General features: G+C 40.8%; 1 protein-coding gene across 1 annotated transcript in view; it reads left to right on the forward strand.

The window, feature by feature from the left end:
* The first annotated feature begins 5,266 nt into the window (after positions 1-5,266).
* Positions 5,267-26,122, forward strand: part of stk32a (serine/threonine kinase 32A) — a 93,718-nt gene continuing 72,862 nt past the window's right edge. Inside the window, exons 1-4 of the mRNA XM_056241655.1 lie at positions 5,267-5,522; positions 7,454-7,594; positions 17,766-17,821; positions 18,486-18,637. Coding sequence (XP_056097630.1) covers positions 7,543-7,594; positions 17,766-17,821; positions 18,486-18,637 — 260 coding nt within the window. The 5' untranslated portion in view covers positions 5,267-5,522; positions 7,454-7,542. The remainder of the gene's footprint in view (positions 5,523-7,453; positions 7,595-17,765; positions 17,822-18,485; positions 18,638-26,122) is intronic.

Below are 26,122 nucleotides of genomic sequence, written 5' to 3' on the forward strand. Positions count from 1 at the left end.
ACGGAAGCTACACCAGATATTTTGCCAAGAGATCTCTTATTTATTATGTATCATGTATCAGACATAGGAGAGAAACAGGCGAGAGAAACAGGCATTTAATAATAAGGCTATATGAGAGCAGGTCTTCATTCCAAATTTCTCTATTCCCCATTACTCTATCCTCTCACCCCGTCATGCCTTTATTTCTCCTTCCTCACCCCGTCATGCCTTTATGTTTCTCTGAGGTGGTACAGTAAGGATTGAGCTTGAATACACTACTGAGCGACCTTCAACTTTTTTAGTTTTCAGCATCATAAAGTAGAATAATTCACTAATCTTTTCACTGACGAAAAGGGTCACAGTCACCACCTAATGATCATTGTCACTGTCATCGTGTCTGTCACTGTCATCATCACTGTCATGTGTTAGTCCCCGTCTGCACTACAGTCCCAGCATCCTCCTTGGCCCACACCTGCACCTCCTTAACCATTACCCGCACCTGCCAGCAATCATCATCATCACTCACCGTCTTTAGCTGTTGTCTTCATTGTTCACCTTTGTATTTAGTTCCTTTCTGTTCAGTCAGTCTCTGTCTGTGCTACTTAGTATCAAGTGTTTGTGAACCTTCTGCTCCCCTGTACCTGTGTTAGTTGTATTAGTAAGTAAACACTTTGCTATTGGAACTTCTGACTCCTCTGCTCCTTCTGCCTGCACCACAACCTGACAGAAGAACGGACCTTAACATAAAGCATGGGCGTTGACCGCTTCCTTCTAACCCCAGCCGATCGGCTGATAACCTGTTTCCAGGATGGCTGTGGGTGAGGCTAAAGATGATGTCTCCACTCAACCACCATCACCGCCTGATCTTCACATCCTGTCTGATCTTCACGTCCTGCCTGACCAGCCTGATCTTCACTTCATGTCTCGTCCTGCCGAGACCACCCGTCCTGAGTCTCATCCTGCTGAGACCACCCGTCCAGAATCTCTTCCCGTCGAGATCGTCCCTCATGAATCCTCTGTTCCTGTCCTCGTCCAATGTCTGGAGGAAATGAACTTAATAGACTTTGACACTCAGCCTGAGATTCTTCCCTTCATGTCTACCGAGCCTGAGATTCTTCCCTTCATGTCTGCCGAGCCTGAGTGGCTTCACGTCATGTCTGCCGAGCCTGAGTGGCTTCACGTCATGTCTGCCAAGCCTGTGTGGCTTCACTTCATGTCTGCCGAGCCTGAGTGGCTTCACTTCATGTCTGCCGAGCCTGAGTGGCTTCACTTCATGTCTGCTAAGCCTGAGTGGCTTCACTTCATGTCTGCCAAGCCTGAGTGGCTTCACTTCATGTCTGCCAAGCCTGAGTGGCTTCACTTTATGTCTACCGAGCCTGAGCTTCTTCACATCAGTCCTACCAAGCCTGCACTTCACGTCAGTCCTGCCGAGCCTGCACTTCACGTCAGTCCTGCCGAGCCTGCACCTGTTCAGAGACTGTTCACGCCTGGTCAGCCTCCACTGAACCCTCACCTCCGGCCAAGATGGCCGCCTCACTACCTGAACCCTCAAAGCCTGTCCCTGAGCCTGTGCCCATAGCTAAGGCCAAGACATTTTTTTGGGGGGGGGGCTATACATCCTCTGCCATAGTAGCCAGACCATCTCCGCCATGGCTGCCCGAAGGTCCATCTTCGTCCTGCCCATCAGCACAACCAGCTCAGTCCTGGCCATCGGCACTACCTGATTCGCCCTGGTCTCCCGAACTACCGGTACCGTCCTGGAGTCATAGGTCCCTGGTGACCCTCTGGTCTCGTATCTCTCATGGAGGAGCGGAGGCATAAAGGAGTGACGACAGTGAAGAGCGAGAGAGGAACAGGCCTGATTTTATGTGATGTTTCTGTTTTGTGTGGCCAGCAGTCATCTGTGAGGGGCTGCTGGCTTATACTTTCATTTTGTTGTCTTTGAATGTTCACCGATTGCCACCCCCTTCCCATAACATCTGAACCTCGTTACACATGTGTTTTGGTAAACACTGTTACAAAGATCATAAACTCACATAAAAAGTCAAGAGTCAAACTACCCAACTAAACTAAACACTCCTCACAATAATGGTAACCAATCATAATTAAACCAATTATAACTTTAACTCTGATTCAGAGTCGGGGTTGTTTACATGACACCGTTTTCAACTAAAAACATAAAACTTTTTAGTTTTGAAAATAGGTTTCAAAGTGTACGTTTTTGAAAACGGTCTCCGTGTAAACAACAAAAACACGAACCTCTGAAGACGATGACATCAGGCGCATGCGTATTATGTTTTCAGTCTATAGTGTTTTATTGCCATCTACTGGCCTGGCAGCAGAATACAAAGTTTTTAGTCATTTTCGCATATCCGTGTGAATGTGGATCGTTTTGACAATGGTGTCGTCTGTACGCGGAAAACTCAAAGGAAAATCTTCTCCGTTTTAAGCATATTGTTGTCGTGTAAACGTACCCTTACTTTAACACTCTTTAGAGTGGGACCATATGTACTCTGTCTCTGAGCAGAGTTAATTTAAAGCTGCCGTCGGCAAAATTTTTTTGATCATATTCAGTGAAATCGACACTATAATCCGACAGAACAACATAAATAAAGTGGTTTTAGAAAACAACTCCACCTGGAGAGTGTTATTTGTTTTGCAAAAATCCACAGCTCCCGGATCATCGGGTCCAATCAGCGCAGGGGGGTGTGAGATCTGACTGTCAATCACAGATCGGGCACACGCCACCCCTCACGCACGTTACAATCACAGGCACACGCCGGAAGTTCGGGCAGTAACGAAGAGTGATGGCGCAAAATCAAGTAAGCTCATTTAGAGTATAAATGACGTTAGCAATTGCAATCTATCGGTAGATTAGCCAGGACAGCATACCTCCAAATAATCCATGGTGTTGATGGATGCTGATGAGACGGGCGCGTTCACTGAAAATCTGGTGCACACGCACTGACGAGCATGAACTCGGTGGGAGGGTATTCGTTGATAGTGGGGGAGGGCCATGAGAGTTGTAAACATTCAAAATTTTGCCTAAGTCCACTCAATCTGCCAGACTTGCCGACTGCAGCTTTAACACTGGGGATTTTGCTGTGTGCACTTCTTTTTCACAAGGGTTTTGCAACAAAACTGTTTCCCTAGTACAAAGTTGACTACAGCACTTACAGTACATGCAGAGAGGCACAGAGGGCTAGTGCGTTGTAATGGGGAACACGGAAAGCTTATTAAGTAAACAAATGAACTCTATAAATGTCACATACCTGCGGTGACTGATCACATACAGTCTGTGCAAGTGAATACAGGCTTCTGAGAATAAGAGCCAATGATGTCCTCGACAGACAAGAATCTGCAAACTAGAAAATAAATGCTCAATGTTCACAAAACCTTGCCTGAAAGTGTTTTCTCAAAATCACTAAAGTTTGAAGGTTACAAAGCAATATGTGCTTTGAATACATTTAAGATCTAGGCTACGATACGTATAGCTAATTGAAAAGCCAAATCTGATGACTTTAAATCTCCAGAGAAACACATTTTAATTGTAAATTAGTGCAGTATGTGTGTGTAAATAACTATGCAACTAGATGTAAATGAAAACCTAATTCAGTCCTGCACCACTAGATGGAAGCACAAGTTCTACAGCTGATCATTGCTTGTCATTCCATCGCTGTTTGACCTTCCCTGCTGAGAACTGTAGTCTTCTTCTCCTGAATAAACAACGCTTCTATCATCTAGCAAAGACACAAGCTCATCAGTTTAAGTCAGTGAAAAGAAGCATGCTTGTGCGATAAAACGTGTTGTGTAAGTCTATTCAGGAAAGGTGACTAGTGTATTTGTAAATGCCAGTTAAGCTATAAAAGAGCTGTGTGTGCATGAGGCATCTAATCTTGTAAAGTACTCCGGTGTGCCAGGAGCGTAATGGTGATTTGGCTGGATTTTGAGAGATCCTATTGCTCTCTTACCGCCTAAAAAGAATTTCACTTTCAAGACAGACGACAGACCCAGAGCAAATTTATTAGCCTCACATGCCTGTGTAAAAAAGCAAGCTAAGCAAATGTCTAAATTCACATGACCTTGGCCCTTGACATGCACAATAAAGATCTGTAATGGTTTATGTTTTGATGTGGATACATTATTCTACTCTATTCTATTCCATAATTATGATGCAATTATTATTTTCTACAATAAAAAACTTTTGGTTGACTGTAAACTAGTGCTGTCAAATAAATTAATCATGATTAATCGCATCTAACATACAGTAAAAATTTGCATAGATATATATATATATGTATATATATAATTTTTTTTACAAACTTTTATGTTATGCGAATAATCGCGATTAATCAATTTGACAGCACTAAGTACTACAAACCTTCTAAAATTTACTTTAAAACACAAAAGTTCTTAAAAATACTATTTTGTTTAAATGCTGGTGGGTTTTTTACAGGTTTTTTATTATTTATTTATTTTTTACAGTTTTTACAATTATGGCAATTATCACTCAGTTTTAATTTGAGGAATGTGTCAAGTGGTGTAACCATCAAGTAAAACATACTAAAATATTTTTACTTTGTGATTATCTTTATATATTTATTTTTAAATGTCTTTAAACCTACTTTTAATAAATAAACAAAAAATATATATAAAAAAATAAATAAAATGTATCATGTATGTTTGAATCATGAATAGTGATTACATTACGACCTAACCTTGCCATAAAAGGTCAAATAAATGGATCATTTTAAGAAACTTGCTGACCTTGACATTAGGGTCTACCAATAATTGTCTTGTCACATGACAACAAAATGGCTTTCTGTTAGCCTACACCACACTGATTTAGATTTGACTGGCTACTCTTTCAAATATTATTTTAAACTTTTCTTTCGAATAATATTTTATTTTTTAAATGATTTTAAGAAATACAATCAATTATAAAGTCACTGTATAAAATGTATTTTAAAAACGAATTCTTGAATAAATTAAAAGGTTATGGGGAGAACAGCAGCGCAGTAACATTGCGTATATACAGTAGCCTACTTGAACCACATCATGCATGAATAAATGAACCTTCCCGACACCACCATCATCATCATCATCATCATCACATGCGATGCCCATCAGATGTTTCCACAGACGCATAGTGATGAGTTGATCAACAGTTGAGGACGTGAGCTCAGCTGTGCAGCTCTCAGCAGTCAGTCACACGCACACACACACACACACACACGGTGATCTGGATCAGATCAGATGTCCTCTGCTCGGAGACTGGGACTGTGTGTTGTGATGCAGGCATGAGTCTCTCCGGACTCTCGAGCGCATATGGGAGGTAAAGCAGCATGTTCGTGTGTTCTGCATCAGTGTGTCATTGACTCCGGCTCTGCAAGGATCTTATCACGGCATTGCGGTGAGTGGAGAAGTTGTGTGGGATAGTCTGTGTGTCCAGCACTCATCTGTACACTGCAGTCTCGCCTGTGACCAGTGTGACTGCTGGCATCGCTGTGAGGATCAACTCGACCATCCGACCATATTAAACGGTAAGTTTATGATTACTGATGATTTATATACAACAGAGTTCAGCTACAGGTCAATACAGTACGTGATCTTACATCGTGTTTACTAGCAGTTTTCTAACTCATCTATTTCTGCCACTCTATTCAGACTTTACATACTGTTTATGTTACTGTGTAAGTAAAGAGTACTTACCAGTGAACAACATGTAAGCTGCTATGTAATTATTGGCAAAGTAAAGTACTTTTAATAGGGTCTAGTTGTCTCGTCTTTTATCCAGTTAATATATAGGTTTGGTGTATTTAGTTTAGAAAATATTGAAAATTTCACATTATTGTCATGGGAATTGATTTATAGTGATCTAATACCTTTTTTTAAAAAATATGAAGAACATCATATTACACAAAATATTTTTTATTTAAAATGTATTATTGGCTTTTTAAGGGCGTTTAAGTAATTCATGAAACAGCATGTTAAAAATAACATTAAATATCATGTTTTGGCTAGCATAAATATCATGTTTTGGCTAGCAGAAATGAATGAATAGCAATTATAAAAAGATCTTTCAAATAAAATCTACTTTCATTTTATTTTATTGGTGAAATATAGCCCTTATGACAACCTGTGATCAGGGTTTGCCTAACTTTTTTTGTCAGATGAACCTGGTCAGTTTTGTCAGTTTAACACAATATATTTAGGCTACCCCTGAGATTTTTAATTAGCCTAATAAGTTAGGTCAATAACACAATGAAGTCAATAAGAGTAATAATAAAATGAAGTTTACGTTTCTCTGATGTCGGCTAATGGTCACATGACATGTAGGTTTTTATCTTTTTAGTAAGTGTTTAATTTTAATTTTAAAATGATTTATCTTAATTTTAAATGACTTAATTACTTAATAGCTTTTCATTAAACTCACTAACCCCCTAGAGTTCCTTCACGAACCCCAGTCTAGGAAACCCTGCCCTACTGTACATTACATTAATGCACTTCATGTTGTTGATTACAAAGAATGGATTATATTTCCTTTCTCTTTGTATTTTTATATCAATATGGTACAAGATGATCCTATTTAAATCAATGTGATGAACGATTAGGTTAAAACTAATCTAAAAGCAGTCCTATTATATTACCTCAAATGTGTAATGTAATGGATTACATTACTATCTACAAATTTTTGTTTAATGTAATTTGGAATCAGTAACTGACTACAATGTGTAATCTACCCAGTACTGAATGTATGCATGGGCGTAGAATAAGTGGAGGGACGCACTTTTAATAAAACGTAAATTCATCTCATGCAGAGGTGTTCACGGGCCAATGTGAATAATTCTAGATTTAAATTCCGGAAGACAGGATATTCTGCATGACCTAACATTTTATTATTATCCAAAACAAGGCGGCATGAGCATTATGCAGTGCTAAACACTCTCGTTTAATGTATGTTTCGTTCATACTCGAAGCCGGAGGGCGCAAACAAATGACTGGTTATTGTTCAGCAGTGTATTTGATTTCACGGCCCATTAAAAGCAAGAGATAAGAAAAAGAAATAACTGGTGTTACACCGTGTCTACACCGGACGCGAGTGGTGCGATGCGACAAAAGACAATATAACCCATTATAATCAGTGATGCTGTCTACAGTGGATATGGCTCGACGCGTCATGACCTATCCCGACAGTAAACTGATGCCTCGTTCTAGTTCTGATGTACTCCAAGCATTCGCGATACTTCTCATACGAAGGACAAATGGATTTGCAATGTCGCTTTGTCGCGTGCTAGACTTGACATTTGTGATCCCCTCACTTCTGAAAGTTCAGGGGGATTGGGACACTTTTTGCCATTGATATTACTTGGGGAAAGTGTCCCAATCAACCTGAATTCACCCCTATGTAACATAAACACTGTAATGTAAAGTCGGTCCATTAAACTCACGCTTCACTCTGTCCCTGTCACAGGTCTTTCTTCTATAGAGCTATATATCCTTATTAACAAACTCAGAGGATGTTTCCATTTTAAACTGGAGAACTTCACCTCTTAAGAAGACATGGGACTTGGACAGTCTAGCAGGACATCCGTCAGTGATGACCCAGCGGAGGGTAAGTGTGTTCTTGGACACAAAACAAGTTGTTCCAGTTCCTGTAGTTGGACAGAGGACTCGAATTCTAATACACTAATTAATCTATGAGCTCGTTATTCATTTAACAATCTTTTCTATGTATTCACACAAATGTACAAGTGTTAGGATGTTAGTATTTAAATATACTGTAGGTGAATAATTTAGTTAAAAATGACGTGTCATTTTTTTATGTTAAAATAGTTTTTATAAATAAGCAATTAATAGGTTTATTCCTCTAAATTGTTTCTATCAGAACATTTGTTTGAGCATCCCAACCAATCCGACACAGCAACACTATATCAGCCAATGGGGTGAGTTTAAGGCAGGACTATCTTTTTGACCAGCCAATGGCAGACAGAGGGTGTTCAGGAGACTTAATATGCCAAAAATGAAATCCTGTCTCCAATTTTCACCCCATTGTGGTTTCAAAACAGTATGAACTCTATGGAGAACAAACAGAGAAACCTGAGCTGCTCTTTTCCATGCAATGATTGTATACAGTGACCTGGAGGGACTGTCAACCTCTAAAAAGAACAAAAAGCACAGTAACACTTTATTTTAAAGTGACAATTCGCAATACATGTACTCACTATAGTAATAACAGTAAATTCTGCATAATCACAAGCAACAAACCCTAACCCTAAACTCTAACTCTATTGCAAGTTCATGTAATTAATTCATATTACTCAGGACTCATTTGTCTAATCACCCTTAAAAAAGGTGTAACCAAAAACCCCATAAAAGTATGGTAAAAGTGGTGTATGATTGTATACACCACATTGTTTTTTGTCACAAGAGCTTTTTGTGTGAAGTAGAGAATAATTTGTAAGTTGTTATTTGCTTATTTAGTTGTTATTCAACATCCCCTCTGGTGCTGTTTGTACATGAAGTACTGTAGCTAAAATTAATAATCCTGGCAAAACAATCAATGTCAATCTTCTGTTGAGATCTCAGTTTAAGATTGCTCACTTTAGAACAGAATTCCTCCTGAGTAAACCCATTCAACAGGATCCGAAGCTGCTGAGTGCAGAAAGTCATTTATTGAGGTTCTCATAAATCTGTTTGTGCAGGTGGGTCTAAAATTTACAACCTAGATTCCAATACACCTGTGTGTAAACGAGTCAAAGGAAGAGATGGGCCATCACAAGCACAGTTATAGCAATAGCCGATTGGCCCATTTTACAAGGTAATCATGTACGTGGGTAAACAGCAGTGCGCACAATGACTCAGTAAAGCAAACAACTATTAAACAACATTTTACATTCCTTGAAGAAAATTGGAGTGGTGCTAGTCAATGAGAAAATAACCGACACAATGTGAGAGTGTTGTGGGTGTAAAAAGAGCCTCCCCCAAAGTTTCTATGGCTTTACAACCTGATGATATTCACATTGTTTACTGCATAACACAAGCTGACTGGTTCATGTCGCAACTCTAGCCGATGAGCTTGCTTGCTCAACATTTAAATGTCTGGTTAGCATTCTCTATAGCAGTTTTCTGCATGTTTCCAGAGATAAGTGAACGTCTTTTACGCCTTATCGCGGTGCGTTATATAAGCAGCAGCAAGTGGTTTATGTACGGTAGTCGATGTGAGAATACACCTTCGAAGCATTGCGGATTTAAGAACAGTTTAAGGGAATTAGGTATTCGCACACGTACACTTTCATCATTTTCGCTCTAAAAACCTCCAACGACACTTTCAATGTTTTCTAAGGACATTGTTTCATTTCTACGTTGAGTGTGTGCGGGCTGATTTCCGATGCTGTCCAATGGCAGACCTACGCTTCATAATTCGCCAGATCACCTTTGTTTGAATGGTAGCTACAATACAAACCAATACAATTTCGGAGCAGCTTTGCAGTGGTAAACGGGCTAATGATGATTAGTGATACAACAAGATTCATTTTAGCTTTAAAGCAAGAAAAAGTCAAAGTCAAAGTCAATGACACTGCCGTAGTTCATTGTTAATAAGGTTTGGGTTCAGTGATGTGTAAAGTTCATTAATTATGAAATTAGTTCAAGTCACCTATAAAGTAGGTTTTTTTTAAAAAAAAAGTCCTGTTTTGATGCATAGTGTGAATGAATTAGCATGTTAGCAGCTAGCGAATATGCAATTTCTGTTTATACATTGGCAGCAGTTGTCATGCTGTGGGGATACAGTGACAAAGGATTGCGCCGGTATATGAACTTGTTAAAGTTGAAAGTTACATCAGTTTTGAACACTTTGTGCAGCATTAGCAGCAGCATGCATAGCAAATTCAGATTATTGCTGTGTTAGGGAATATTAACAACAGCAGAATGCATAATAAATTCAAATTATACTGTTTGCAAGTTGTTGAGATTTCAGTAACAAAGCATGGCTTTTTTACTTTTTTGTTAAAGTAAAATAGGCATTTGATTTTTAATGTTTTTGCTTATTCAACATTTATACTGCAGCGGGGGCAGTTGTGGCCTAATGGTTAGAGAGTCAGACTTGTAACCCGAAGGTCGCAGGTTCGATACTTATTACCGGCAGGAAACGAGTGAGGTGCCCTTGAACAAGACACCTAACCCCCAATCGCTTTCCGGGCGCCGCAGTGAATGGCTGACACTGCTCCGGGTGTGCGTGTCCACGGTTTGCAGTGAAGCAAGCAGTCAATGTAGTTGCGTGAGCACAGGCGTAACTATCGGTAAGCAGGGTACGCGGTTGCTTACGGGCCCGGACCAATCAGGGGCCCGCGCGTGACTGGAAGATATTGATTGACAGCCGGGCCCCCAAACGCATTTTACTACTTTTAGTCTGATCGCATTTTACTTTATCGCAAATTTATTTGAATAAATAATGGCAACAACATAGTGTTCTGATCATTAGATACAAGTATGAAAAGACCAATGATGGATTTTGGTGTAATTTGTTTCGAATTGGGACTGGGGAATCCCCGGGTTGGTAAGTGAACATGCGTATTGCGTGCAAAACAGTAAAAACGATGAACTTGAGACAGACAATATCGACAGGCTACTCCTGATTTTGTCAGTCATCTCATCTCTTATATGCTGTGTCTCTATGATCATATTAGGCGCTTTCCGACCAAGTAGTTACAGGAACTTAGTTATAGAAACTGTCCACTTCTAAACAGTTCTAAGAACTACTCTCCCCCAAACTCGGTTTTGCTGTTTGCGTTCGCACTGGCCAAGTGGCCATAGGAACTGGTAGGAGGGGTAAGGGAGTGACGCAAGCACGGCGGCGGCGGCGGCGCCACATACAACAACAACAAACCAGCATGGAGGAGGCTATCGGAATGTTCCTGTTCTGCCTTGCCGGGAGCTTAATAACGAGTACGAACGGCGGCGTTTAAAGACTATGCTTGAGTTCTGTACAGAGAAACAAAGAAGACGAAGGCTCCAGCATAATATGATCTTAAGTAATATAATGGAAGAAGATAGAAGAGCAGAGCGCAGGAGACAAACAAAACGACGGGTAAGTTTAGCAAGCATAGCAATTAGCTGGTTGAATGCGTTATGTTATGAGTTAGCATAGCATACATAGGCGAATTGCAACAGACAGTGAATAAAATGTGTTGACACTGGGCGTGACTTATAAGTTGAACCAATCAACGTAGACCTAGGGAAAGGGAACTAAAAGAGCTCGCTCTAGACTAGGTACTGAAAGAGTTATAGGAACTACGGTCTGAGGAACTAAAAAAATCCCCAACTTAGTCCGGTCGGAACACGCGAAAAAAAAGGTTATAGGAACGTTAGGTTCTAGGAACAGCCAGGGGCGTAATTTGTGGGGGGGATGGGGGGGATATAACCCCCCCAATATTTAAATCTATGCATTACGACCCCCCCCCCATTATTTATACCATGATCACAATATCAGGAGGCATACCCAAACTTCAACCCCCCCAATGTTCAAACCAAATCTACGCCCTTGGGAACAGCAAAAGTCCCTCCGGTCGGAAAGCGGCTATTGTCCTATTCATGGTAGCCTACTCGTGGACATTGCGTCATCACGTGCTGTAGGGGGGCCCGCCTTGATAATCCTGCATAAGGGCCCGGTGTTGGCTCGTTACGCCACTGTGCGTGAGGGTACAGCGAAAAAGCATTTCTGGTAGTGAATACGTTACAACGTGTCTGCACCGGGGTGCCGTGCTGTAACAGCTAGAAAGCTACTGTGCAAGTCCATTTGGACATCCTTTGTATAAGAAGCACTTGAAGTACATCAGAAATAGAACGGGACATTAGAAATACCATCAGGAATTTGTCATGTCTATTATATATTCCCTGGTTTTGTATTTCTTGTGTTTTTGTTATGTGGTCTTTTAGGGCGCTTTAACACTTGCCTCCTTCAGTTCATTTGAATCGCACTAGAGTTTGTTGTCCCCCTTGGTGCGGTTCGTTTGGGCAGGTGTGAATGCAGCAATCGCACTCGGGAGCACACTAAAAGCGGACCAAACAAGCGTACCGAGACCTCCATGAAGAGGTGGTCTCGTTACGCTTTCAAACGAACTCTGGAGCGCTTCGTTTGTGGTGGGAATGTTATCCGACCTCGAACAGACCCAACTGCCTAAAGAGCTGCGCATTTTCGTAAGACTTCGCCGTCTGCAGTGCATTTTCCAGCCGCATCCGTGCTTCATTCTCGAAGTGTATAGTTTGCCTAAAGTGGTGTATACAAACTATGTAGTATATGATGAGCAGAGATATAATCAGCCGCGCAATCGTCTCTCCATAGTATGACTTACAAAAGCGGCGTGTTGTCTGCTGGCTTTTCCTCCTCTCTTTGTTTACTTCCGGGAGTTCCGTTGGAATTTGCCTGCAAATTAATTCTGACCAATCAAAGAGCAGTTTAGAAAATACGTTCAGAGACACAACTGGCCAACGAGTGATGTGGATGTGGTCACTGGTCACGTGACTGCATTTTGGTTTGTTTCACCAACTCGTCAACTGATTCGGACCAGAGCAATCAGTTTGGTGTGAAAATGAACCAAAACAGCTGAAAAATGCTACAATGTATAATTTGTTGCCGATGGTCCGGACCAAACGAACCGACCTACAGATGTGAAAGCACCCTTAGTTTGAAGGCACCCTGACCTGGGTGCCATTTTTATAGTCCTTTGTAGTTTTCGTTTTTAAATAGTACTATGATTGCACCAGGAGTGTCTTGTTTGTCTATTACCCTGTGTGTATATAAGTCCTTGTACTCCTGTTCATTGTCTGGTCTTTTCCTTTGGTGGATGTCGGTGTCGTTGGTCTCAGTCCTGCTTCCTGGTTTTCCTGTGTTTGGTTGATTTTGTTTGTTTGGCGCCGTTCGCTGCATCTCCTCCCGAGTTGACTGCAACCACTACAGCTCCCCCCGAGGTGGCGGCGTCCACAGGGAGCAACCAACAGCAGGATCATCAGCGGAGAAGATGGAGGAAGGAGCCAAGGCAGAGAGGCAGGCAGAAGGATCCAGTGTGGAACCCCCAGCAGAAGGGCCAGGGTGCAGGCCCACGGCAGAGATGATGGAGAAAGGAGCCATGATGAGGGTTGGCAGGCTTCTCCAAGGCGATGAGTGACCGAGACTGAGACTTCACGGTGGTGGAAACCCAGGCGGAGCTGAAGAGCTGACAGGACGGGCGACATCAGTGACCTGGAGAGCAGGGTGGAGCCGGGGCAACAGAGGAATGAGACGAAGGCGGTGCGACTGAGGACCAGGGCACAGCAAGAGGGTAGGAGGAGCCAGATGGAGCCGAAGGGCTGGAGGGACGAAGCGCAGCTGAAGGCCTGGAAGTCCATGGTGCAGGCAGAGCAACGACTGACCAAGGCTAGTCTCAGCCTCAGACGTCACGCCCACGGAACGTTGGCTAAACGTCTGATGCATATGGTACACTTAACTGGAAACACTTCAGGAATGTCGAAGTCGTCATCTGATTGTTTGAATTTGATCGGATTTCCGGGGGGTGCGAGTGTCGCGTTTATTTTCGGTCTGCCGGGAAACAAAGCGCAGACGTGTGATTGCGGAAGAAAAACTGTTGTGTTTACATGAGTGACAATGAGCATTTATCAAGATCAGCTAAACGTAGGATTCTCAAAAGTATGCGAGGTTCACGGCGTAGACTCTTTAAGAGATGTCCAGGAGTTTTGTTTGAGGCACTTAGTGGAGACAAAAAGAAATATTTTAGCCTGTTTGCCGACGGGATTTGGGAAGAGTATTATTTTCCAAGCCTGGCCGACCCTTTGTCAGCATTTATAAGGATTCCCAGCAGATCCAACTTTACTAGTTGTGTGTCCCCTCCTATCTATTACATAGCTGTCAACCCTCCCGTTTTTCCGGGTTTCTCACGTATTTTAGCTCTTTTCCCGCTGTCTTCCCGTTTTATTATTTTCCCGTAAAATATCCCGTATTTTTACGCTCTGATTGTGTGAGACGTACATGCTCGGGCAGATTCGGCTTGAAGTCGTTCATCCTCGGATGCGGCGCCGCGCGCGCTGTTACAAAAAAAGCTGTGCACACAGCCAAGCGAAATGGGGTCTTGCCGGTCTTGCGCACCCAACGCGTAATCTTTGCCGCGCTCGTGCGGACGCGTCAAGTATAAACAATTATACTCCGTGTCAGCGTGCGCTTTGATCGGTAAAGGAGCACAGACCTCTCCCTAATCATCTCCAGCAGCCCCCGAAGCACCACGTACCGTTTCCCTCGTAAACTGATATTAGTATTTAAACATTCTCTGATAAAAAATGACACACTTTCTCTAATACACACACACACTGTCTCTTTCTCTCTCACTCATCTTTAGTTATAAACTCTTTAGACTTTTAATGATTAGTGCTTTATTTTTAGTTTGTGGTGGGTAAGAAAAATTCCCTTATTTTGGGGATGGATTCCGGGAAATCTCCCTTATATTCAATGTTCAATGTTGACAGCTATGATCTATTATGGAAGATCAAGTGAAATACCTAACTGTGAAGGGGATATCAGCCGCGTTTGCGGGCAAACATGAAACAACAGACGCTGACATCGCAGCTGGCCGATTCAGTATTGTGTTCGGTTTTCTTCTCCTCCTCTGATTTTCTGTGCTGACTGACTTGTTGCACGCCGGTCTGTTGTTGTGGGGACATTTCCACGTGACGCTGAACGAAACGAACTGTAATTGGTTGTTTGACATGTCGGTCAAACGGCCTTATGGGCGGGCCTTGGCCAAAGAAAGCTGCAATGAGTTCCAGACCTTCAGCCGTCAGTCTGAAGGTCTGGCTACGCGAGACTAGACCAAGGCGGACCCAGAGAGACGAGGGAGCCCGGTGGAGCCATGAGGACGACGGTCCCAGGTGGAGCTGAAGGTGTGAGGAGCCAAGTCAGAGCCAACTGGCCGATTCGTCTCCTACTTTGATGGGGGTCATTTCAAGCATATTATCGTATAGCAGCAGTGTGTTTTCATGCAGCGTAAACATTTTGGCTTGTATTATTCATATTCTCGTATCCAGCTTTGTAATTTTATATATGCTTTTTGTGCAGCAGTAGTATGTCTTACATGCTCACTGCAGCGTATCGCCGTATGTATTGGCAGTAGCAAGTTCCTGCACTTGCTCTGTAGCAGCAGCAATCTACAACAACAGCAATATTAAACAGCAGCAGCAATATTAGCTGCGGCTTAATAGATATTTCGCCTTGACCAAATGCATGCTAAAGTAATCTTCGGATAGTTGTCATGATATATGTATGTCAATCCGACACAGATCTGTTTAGTTTTCACAGTTAAAACAATACAAAACAAAATGCAAGCACCACTTATAGTCAAACAGTACTGATAGACAGAAACAAATTTCCTGCACTTCCCTGCAATTGCGATTTTTTTGTATGCCTTGAAAGTTAAAGTAGAGCATGTTTAGCTTTTTTTTAAATTGTTATTCACTTTGTGGTAAGAATTTCCTCTTATAGATGGGGCATTTACTATTTAGGACAAGCTTATGACCCCTCTGGATGTCTCTGTGAAAAAGGGTGTCAGCGTTCTCTAAGTGGCTGTCCTAGATCGTTTGCCCACACTCAATAGTTCACTCAATGGCTCTTGAGACATGGGACAAAACAAGTCCCTCAAATGTACCTTTTATTTTTAAAGTAGCTCTATTTTTAAACTTTAAAGTTTATCACGAGTATTGTAAATGTTGTTTTTTTTTTTACAAAAATACCATATTAAAAGTACCATTTCATTAGATTTTCTCGTTATTTTATTAAAACTATGAAATTTATAATCACAAAACGACCTTTCCTCAAACCATAATTCAATACTTCATATAGATTAAATAAACATTAAAGGTAAAAAAGGAAAATTGTTTATGTCCCACTCCCAACAGAAGGAAGCAAACTTTTAATAAACCTCTTTATATTGCTTCATATTTTTTGTTCCTTTCAGATATAACACAATCAGATACTTATCAGCCACAACATTAAAAGCGCCTGCCTAATATTGTGTAGGTCCCCCTCATGCCGCCAAAACAGCCCTGAGACATCTGTGGTCTCTGGGACCAAGACATAGCAGCAGATCCTTTAAGTTCTGCATGTTGTGAGATGGGGTCCATGAATCAGATTTGTTGGTCCACCACATCCCATAGATGCTCAATTGGACTGAGATCTGGGGAGTATGTAGGCCAAGTCAAGACTTTTAACTCTTTGTCTTGTTCCTCAAACCATCCCTGTCACTTTCAGGGGCTTCATCTGGGTCAACGGCCAATACCCTAACGCAGAATACCTTGGTATAATATCAAAGTGGGCCAAATAAGGGCTTGAGGAGTGGTCATGAACAAAGGTGGATTTTATCTGAAACCTTTCTATCATGGGCAGCATTAAGCCTTTCAGCAATTTGAGCTACAGTAGCTTCTCTGTGTGATTGGACCAGGTTGGTTTTAATGTTATTGTTCAGTGTATTTCTAAAAACATTTCTAAAATCCTTTCCACTTTCCATTATTTTTATAAATAATATAGATTTTTAGATAATCCCCCACAGTATAAGAAGCAAGATACCAATAGGAACCATAGTAAAGGCCTAGAAAGTAATAATAATAATCATTCAGTTTTGTTTCCATTGGCTTGAAGTTGGTGTAACTGGGCAACTTCTATGAATTACACGTACATTGAATTTACTACACACACAGGGTTAAGGTCCTCTGAAGGATATGCCTTAAAGGGATACTGCAGTTCTCCAAAAAACACTTAATTTTACAGTCCAGTTCTGCATGTACATATTATAAACTTACTATAGTAACGTCAATAACTGGGTAATTGCTATTAACCCAAATCCTAAGCCTAAAATCCAATCATAGTTGGGTAAGTACACTGTAAACATAGTCATACAGTACTGAAAAATAAAAATGACCCACCCTTATGTCATACAGTACCTCAATGTCTTTATTTCTTCATCCTTGTTTGACTCTATTTTCAAGACTTTGGGGTAAATTGGAGCATTCTGGAAAAAAATGTATTTGGCACTCACTGGATCTTGAAAGTTACATATTAATTAAGGTGTGCCAGAAGTTTGTCATATACTTGAGAAATATATATATACAGTATATATACAGTAGTATACTGTGAAACTGTGAGCATGCTGTCTGAGGCAGAGACAGACTTCTCATTTAAAAAATATAATTGCTGGTCCTCAACCAACAGACTAGTGTCTATCGAGTAGTGACCATCAAACTGTAATTGCTGCTGACAGCATATATTAGACTGCAGTTTCAGATAGACGAGCTTTGAGAGAAGAGAGATGGGCAAGGTTCATTCACAGGTCAGATGATGAGTTTGGATGCATTAGATGAGGTGAGAGAGATTATCCTTTGAGTCGGACTGCATAACTGTTTAAATCAGATGGGCAACTTCATAAAAAAAAATTACATTTGCTGACAGCTTGTTTTATTTACAATTCAGCAGAGTAATTGTCCTTGAGGTGGGGGTGGGGGGGATGGGGGGGATTGGTTGAATCTGTTCTGTTCCTCCCATCTGCTACAGTGTTTACTGTGTTGGCTGGACAAAGTCAACATACTATTATTGTTATACTATATGTGCTTTTTGGAGCTTGAAATGTATGGACCCCATTGATTTTCAATGTATGGACAAATATTAGTGTGTTCTGTGTTCCACAAAACAAAGAAAATCATTGTATCTTGCAATGCACTAACTGTTACATTACATTTTTGTCTCTCCACAGTCAATTTTGAGCACTTTCAGATCTTGAGAGCCATTGGTAAAGGCAGTTTTGGGAAAGTAAGTTTTGCTATATATTTACTTATACAAACAAACCAATAATCAAAACAAATGAAGCTCATTGTACTGAGGCCAAAGTGAATTGTCAGTGATCTTCATTGATTGTGCTTGAAACATTAATACTGTAGATTAAGACCTAATTTAGAGAATTCAATTAACTCAAGAAAAAGTGCTCCAGTTGGCTTCAAGACGGTTAATTACTACTATATTGACTCCATAGTATGGCAAGCCAATTGTCTATTATTGCGCAATATTCAATACGGTTAAATTTATTTTGAGTTTCTATCTATGTTGACTCTCCAGTAGAGTGCAGCAGTCTGGTTCCAAAAGTAAAAACATTGTTTTCTGCATAGGGAAATTGAAAAAAAAGGGGATTTTTAATGATAACGTATATGAACATTTAAAAGTAATTTAAAAATAAACATTTAAATCAGTGGCATATGCTCTTGTTATTGCCATCTGTTTTCAATATTTCAGCAAATCGTGTTAGACAGCAGAATTTGTGGTGAAAAATGGCATTACCTATGATGATGTACAGGAAACTCCACCAATCAGAGTAATTGCCTAGCAAATTGTACCAAAAGAGCTCTGCATGAAGCACTGTGATTGATGTAATCAAATTTTTACATTTTTTCAATAAAGACCACTTAAATTTTTTTTCCAGGTATGCATCGTTCAGAAAAAGGACACAAAGAAAATGTACGCCATGAAGTATATGAACAAACTTCAGTGTGTGGAGCGCAATGAGGTGCGCAATGTCTTCAAAGAGCTCCAGATAATGCAGAACCTAGAGCACCCGTTCCTGGTCAATTTCTGGTGAGTTTTTCCAAGTCATTAAGTGATTCATTAGTGCTGAAACATAGTCCAACAGAAGTATAATTTACAAAATTAACCGCGAATACTGTTCTGTACATTTGTTAAATTTTTATGATGTAATAAAAGATGCATGAAGTTTTTTGATGTAATGTAATGATGTAATGAAACAGATGACCTTGGAGTGTTTCAGCTGCGTATAAGTATTCTACTAAGACACCAATGCTAACATTTACAATGAAAAGCTTCTTGAAAACCTAATGAGCTGACTCAACCCTAACTGAATTAGGGGTTGAGTAATGAGTAATGACTTTAGACAATCAAAATGTCACTCAGTATATGAGACTTGACCAAGCAGCCTGTCACACAGTATGCTTACCTAGTGTTTATTCTGACAATAGCATGTTGCTAAGCTAACTATTCAATACTCATTCTTGCTATATTTTCTGTGTAGTGTAGGAAATATTAACTGACTGTGTGACCTCCTTATTTAAGGGAGGAGGAGCCCTCTACAGATCACTTGATAAGCATCAAACGTAGTTTCTAAAAATATTACAATTTTATTGTTCCAACAAAGACCATCAAAGAATAACGGCCAACTAAAACATGTGTCAGTAATAATATCCGTAAAAGTAGGAAATAGCTCTCCTCAAGGGTCGGGCCTGCTCTCATCCGCCTCCTGCCACCTGAGAATAGAAACCAGAAGAAAAACCCAAAGGATTCACCGCAAACAAGTAGCAACCATTAATCACCATTACAGTGCCAACCTTCTAATAAACACCTCACAGCAGTGCCACGCCACCCAAATCACCTACACCAGGGGAGGTTAAGTGTGGATGCAGGCTTTTCGTCCCTGTACAAATCCATTAGGCACTGTAACACAAAAAACAAGGAGAGCAGTACCACACAAACAAAAGCAAATGACAAACAATATTTTATAGGGTCAAATTAAACATCAATATAGAATTAAGTAAAGAAAAAAAGAAACCACAAAAGAAAACTTAAATACACAAGAGACAGTGACTGGTCTGCCCCTTTAACAAGGAAAAAAGCCATACACGTTAATACATGTTAACACAACCTGCAATAAAAGAAAACAAAACCTACTTTTTTGCGAAAGTACAACTGCAGACTCAAACTCATAACCCATCGGCCTCAATAAAAGGTATACTGCATTTACCGGTTGTTCACACTCCTACACGGCCGCCAGCCCATAGAAGGTACCGCAGCAATAAATATTTGTCTGCCCAGCTTCCAAGACAGAAAGTAAAACCTGTTAATAAATCAGCCTATAGGAAAAAAGGGATCAAATAAGAATGGAATTGCGCTATTAAAACGCACTCATTCAACACAAACAAATCACACAACTAATAACTCCACATACCTATATGAAAGGGCGAAGAGGCTGCACGTCGAGCATAACTTCAGAAACATGCCAATCTCACTATCTGTTTCTGCAACAATTATTTATGCTTTCTTGGTCATATGACTAGCTACCCACACCTGAAACTCATTGCTGGCCAGTCTCCTCCCACATATGTATAGTTGTTAGTAATGCACTAAAGTGCAATATGACGAAATGTAAAACAACCATGTCATTTATTTAAAGTGCATTTTTATGTTGATCTAATCGAAAATCATTTCCAGTTTAAACCTGATTTATTCTATTTGGCTAAAAGCAAACAACACAATTATATTTTTATATAGTATTTTAAATATTGTTGATGTGCAGAACACATACTAGCTAGCTTTACTGACTGCATACATTATTGTGGGTTTTATTTAGTTTTTGGTTGTCAGCACATAACCGAAATGATTATGTATTTTATTTTATTATGGTGAAATTAAGTTGTAAAAGCCAACATATATTATATTGACCTACACTGAGCTTAAAATAGCATACTGTATAGTAGGTACTAAATTTTATTTGAAACTTACTTTGTGACTGTTAAAAAAGTATTTTCTATCAGTGGTTCCCATCCCTGGTCCTGGAGTACCCCCAACAATACACATTTTAGATGGCTCTTTAATCTGACATAACCATTCCAGGTCTTGAAGTCTCTACTAACTAGCTGATGAGTTGAATCTGGTGTGTTTGATTAGGGAGACATGCAAAATGTGCAGAGTTTGGGGTACTCCAGGACCAGAGTTGGGAACCACTGTTTTATATAGTATGAATATGTGTTGTATGAATGAAATTCGGATGCACTACATATGCCATGTTGTCACTGTCATGTGACCTACAGCATCAATTGTGTCGCTTCGCCATTCACAAATCCTCTCCCGTGGGCTCATGTAATAGTAAAGTGTCCATGGAATGCATACTTCAGAATCTCTGTAGAAGTAGTAGGTCATCTAGGTACTTTTCGCCTACTGTATTTCGAGTACTATGTATTTGAACATACTACTCTTTTGGTGTACTATTTTTTACATACTATATAGTAGAGTAGTATTCGATTTCGGACACAGAAAAGAAATACAATAACTAAATGGAAGTAGAAAGCAAATAAACAGTCCACAGAACAGAATGAAAATCTAACATTACTCCCCTCTGCCGGATGGTTCATCCTTGTGCAGTAAATAGAAACCACACCTTAGTGGAGGAATGAAAAAACTCTAAGGAGACGCTGGAGGAAGGAGCCAGGGAATCGACAATAGAGGGAGAAGCCAGGGAGGAAGGAGCCAGGTAGCGACCCAGAGCAGAGTCACCAGGATGAAGGCCCATGGTGAAACCAATGGAGGGAGAAGCCAGGGTGGAGACAGGAACCTGTCCAACTAAGGTGGAGCTGGGAGAGGTGTGGACCCAGGCCGAGGCTAGGAAACGAAGACTCATGGTGACACTGTAGGCCCGAAGAGCCGAAACGGAGCCGGCGCCTGTGGGAGTGAGGATGATGGTGGAACCGGGGGGAAGGAGGAGCCTGGCCAAGCCAGAGGGGTGGAAGGTCGAAATGCAGCTGAAAGTGACTTTTTTCCCTATGCAGAAAAAAAGGACACTGTGGAGACCACAAGGGAGGTACCACATGTGGAAAGAAGTCTCTGTGGTGTGGGTTTACCAACCGGGAAACTGAACAGTGGAAATACATCATATGGGATTACCATCAGGTAATCCATAAATATGGAGCACCCAACCCAAGAACAAGAGCTCACCTAAAAAGGGAACCATGGGGAACCCACATCGATATCACCTCAAGGAGGGGACAGGCGCAAGCGATACACTGAACCAGTTGTCCAAAGTTTACCTATACGTGTCTGATAATACTTGGGACGAAACTGGCTAAACCCAGAGATTGTAAAATCTTGCAAAGGTACCGTTCACTAGTGCCCCAGATGATACAACACTCCTATTGGAGTGTGCTCGCTCTCCCGGGGGGCACGGCACACACTGTGTTTGCTATGCCAGAAAAACGGCATCCACAATCCTCTATTTGGAGATAGCCTTCCCCTTCTGCTGTCCCCCAAAACAGACAAAAAGCTGCTCAGAGCATCTGAAGCTCTCTGTGCAGTCCAGGTAATTGCAAAGAGCACTCACTGGACACAGCAAAGATAAGTGCTTGCAAGTTCACCACCTGATCCCAAAAAGGGGTTGTGGGAACTTTGGGCACATAACCCAGTCGGGGTCTCGGGATCATGTGAGTCCAGTCGGGGTCTCGGGATCACGTGATTATGCCAGACTTAACCGAAGGCACGTTTCGCTAACAGAGAATGCTTGCAGGTCCCCAACCCTCTTGATGGATGTGGGCGTGTTCAGGAGGGCCCTCTTCAACAAGAGGGCACTAAGCTCAATTGACCCCAGGGGCTCAAACAGGGCTCTCTATAGGCCCAGCAACACTACAGAGAGGTCCTAAGAAGGAATAAGGCACAGACCTGGATGATTTAACCTCCTGGCACCTCTAAGGAACCTGATGATGAGGTTGTGCTTCCCTAAGGACTTACCATCCACTGTGTCACCTTAGTGCAGTGCACCTTAGAACGGTGCTTTCCTGCTGGAAGAAAAGCAGGGCCAGGGCCAGACTTGGAGGTTCTAGAGGTCTGGGCGTTGGTGCCAAATTGTGCCCTACCCCTGAGAAAGAAGGTCCTTCCTAAGGGGAATTCACAAAGTAGGGGCTGTCATGAGGAGCGTGAGTACGGCGCCACCAGCAAGACTTGCTCTCCGTCCGGACCAACACGTGCTTAGTGGAGGAACGCCAGCAGTACTTCCAACAACTTGAGGCAGTCTATGTGCCAACACAGTCGGGGTCCTGTCCAGGATCCCAAGGCTACATGCCCATTGGATTCAGCACCCCAGCCTATGTTGGATGCATCTGTTGTAACAAAAACACACTTTGACACTTCTTATAAGGGAACCCCAGCCCATAGAAATATGTCTGTCCAAGAGCTGAATGTGCGGTGGCAGATAAGCTTGATAGCCACGTGATGTGTACCATAGCGACATGCCCATCTTGGGACTTAAGCCAGTGCTGAAGCGGTCTCATATGCATCGACCTGAGCGGTGAAACTGCCGCTGAGGAAATCTCGCAGATCTAAGATTGGCCGCAACCCACCGCCCTTTTCTGGTACGATGAAGTAAAGGCTGTTAAACCCTTTCCTCTTCTCAGCTGGAGAAGACAGGCTCTACCGCACTCTTTGCCAGAAGGACTGCAATTTCTGCACGCATGACATGGGCTTCCTTTCCTACCACTGAAGTAAAACACAGCTGAACATTGGCAGTGTCACGGGTTGTCAGTTTAGTTTTCATTTTCATGAACTTTAAGTTTGCTTGTCATTATTTACTATTGTCTTTGTTCAGGTTTCCCGTGAACAGCTGTTCGCATTTGAGTTATCATTGTATACTTATATGGTCCTGAGTTCATTGTCGGTTATTGTTTGTTTGTAGACATGCTGTTATGTTGTGGATTATCTGAGTTTATTCCATTATTAAAAGGAACCCAGACTAGTGCGGCATGTTGGCCTTAACCCTCTGGGGTCTGAGGTGTTTTCGGGGTCCTTGAGATGTTTTGGCATGCTCTGACATTTGTGCTTTTTTCAGTTGCTTATAAACATATTAATGGCACAGGTGAAATTACACTCTATATAGCACACACAGGGCTACCATAATATGTGAGCAACATGTATGTACATGTTTGTATTTTTGAGATAATATTGTTTATGCGTGGTTATTGAAAAAACTAAAAAATAAAGTTTATAATATAAGGCCACAAATAACATACTAAATATTTGTCCACAAGACTTTTGACTAGTGGATGTTATCGCCTAGAGTTTTTGCTTCAAATTGATCTGAAAATCATTCTGCCTTATCATTCACATAAAACAATAGATTGTTTTAAATTGTGAAAAACATTTTTTTGTTTGCAAAGGCAATATGCGGATGGGCGGAACGGCCCAACCCCCTCATGAATAATTAGGCAGTTCTCACCTGAGCAGACTGCATACTAATGAGCCTTTCATTCAGGGGTGTCACACAAGAAAGAATGCAAGGACAATATATATACACTACCGTTCAAAAGTTTGGGGTCAGTGAGAATTTTATTTTTATTTTTTGGAGGAAAGAAAACAATACTTTTATTTATCAAGGAATAATTAATTTGATCGAAAGTGACAGTAAAGACATTTATAATGTTACAAAAGTCTTTTGAACTTCCTATTCATCAAAGAATCCTAAAACAAACAAAAAAACTGTACAACTGACAGACCAACAACTGTTTCAACATTGATAATAATAATAAACGTTTCTTGAGCATCAAATCCTCATATTATACTGATTTGTGAAGGATCATTTGACACTGAAGACCCTGACACTGGTGATGCTGAAAATTCAGCTTTGATCACAGGAATAAATTACACTTTACTATATATTCACACAGAAAACAGCTGATTTACACTGGAGATAATATTTAATACTATAACTGATTTTTTTTGTATTTTTAATCAAATAAGCGCAGCCATGGTTAGCAGAAGAGAATTATTTTAAAAGTATTTAAAATCGTACCGACCCCAAACTTTTGAACGGTAGTGTATATAAATAAATAAATGTTTATACACACACACACACACACACACACACACACACACATATATATATATATATATACAAACAATCAAAATTTAAATGAAAGCCAAAAGCACATTTATAGTCACACCTTTTAGCCATCCACATACCATTTTTAGCCATCCACCGCGGTAAAAAGAAACCAGTCGCATTTCAAAGTCGTTCGCGAAATGACCGCCAGGTGGCGCAAAGGGACATTTAGCAAAACGTAAGTGGGGCTAATGTCTATTAACAGTAGCCTAAGGATGAAATACTACAAGTTATGGTAATTTCCAAATAAGCCTACAACAAATTGTTGGTCATACAGATAAGATATAATCTTTTAAAACTTTAAAAGGCTAAAGTAGGCCTACACTCTCACAGGCTAAAGACAAAACGTTTTCTCGCTCATGTCAGAAACAGACGTTTGGGTATTTCTCAGTGAGAAAATTCATAGCTGAGCGGTAGAACTTACGGTTCATCATCAAGATGATACGGGTTCAAATCCCGCACAAACATGGTCTGCTGTAAATTTTATATTTATTATTGCAAAGAGATTTGTCTAGCTCTAAAACTCTGTTACACCATACAGTTTTTTTTTTCGCTTATATTTATAAAATACAATTATCATGCATTTCCATTTTACACTAAGTAAAAATACAAAAAAAAACAAAATAGTATCCAACAGAACGACTTTGCATCTGTATAATAATAGGCTACCAATCGTAATTTCAAAAGCAGTTCTGTAAAAAAATAAATTATATATAGCCTATATATATAGGCTATATATATTATTTTTTTTATTCCAGGCTCTCACGCCACACCCCCGATTTCTCACGCTGAAGTGTCAACCCGGTCGGTCAAATTCCTGAAGGATATAGTTTATCTATAGATACCTGTTGAGCCACTCGTGATCGACTAGTTATTATACCGCAAATTAGTTAAAATATCCCGTAATCTATCTAGAGCGAGCGTGCATGCGAGACAGATATTGTGCTCCAAACCGTGCGCGCGCATGGCAGAGAGGTCTGTTCCCTACAACCTAGAGTTTTTAAAAACATGGTTTTAAGTAAAGTGTGATTTGCCAGGGGGGATTGTGATTTCCTTCTGGTCTAAACATCCCTGCTTCTGCTGAATTATTTTAATCCCCACACCCCTCCCTCCACAGCTAATCAATGCTACAGGCTACTTCACCAATATCAAATATATAAAATAGAGATATGCAACAGGCACGTTTAAACGACAAACAATAAAATCAAAACCAGCGTTTCAGTTGTTCATTAGTTTCAGTGGCCTTAATGCATGCACGGCTTTTCAAATTTCACAAAGCGTGTTGAGATTATTTTGAATGAAATATTGAAGTTTATAATTAAGTGTTTTGGCACCCCACGCCGAGTGGCCCTATGCATTTTTCTAAAGTCGGGTTTTATTCTGGCATGGTGAGTTAGTGTTCGACAAACACG

The sequence above is a fragment of the Rhinichthys klamathensis genome, unplaced genomic scaffold, assembly GCF_029890125.1.
Source record: "Rhinichthys klamathensis goyatoka isolate OS25496 unplaced genomic scaffold, OSU_Roscu_1.1 h1tg000658l_1, whole genome shotgun sequence".
NCBI classification, from domain to species: Eukaryota; Metazoa; Chordata; class Actinopteri; order Cypriniformes; family Leuciscidae; genus Rhinichthys; species Rhinichthys klamathensis.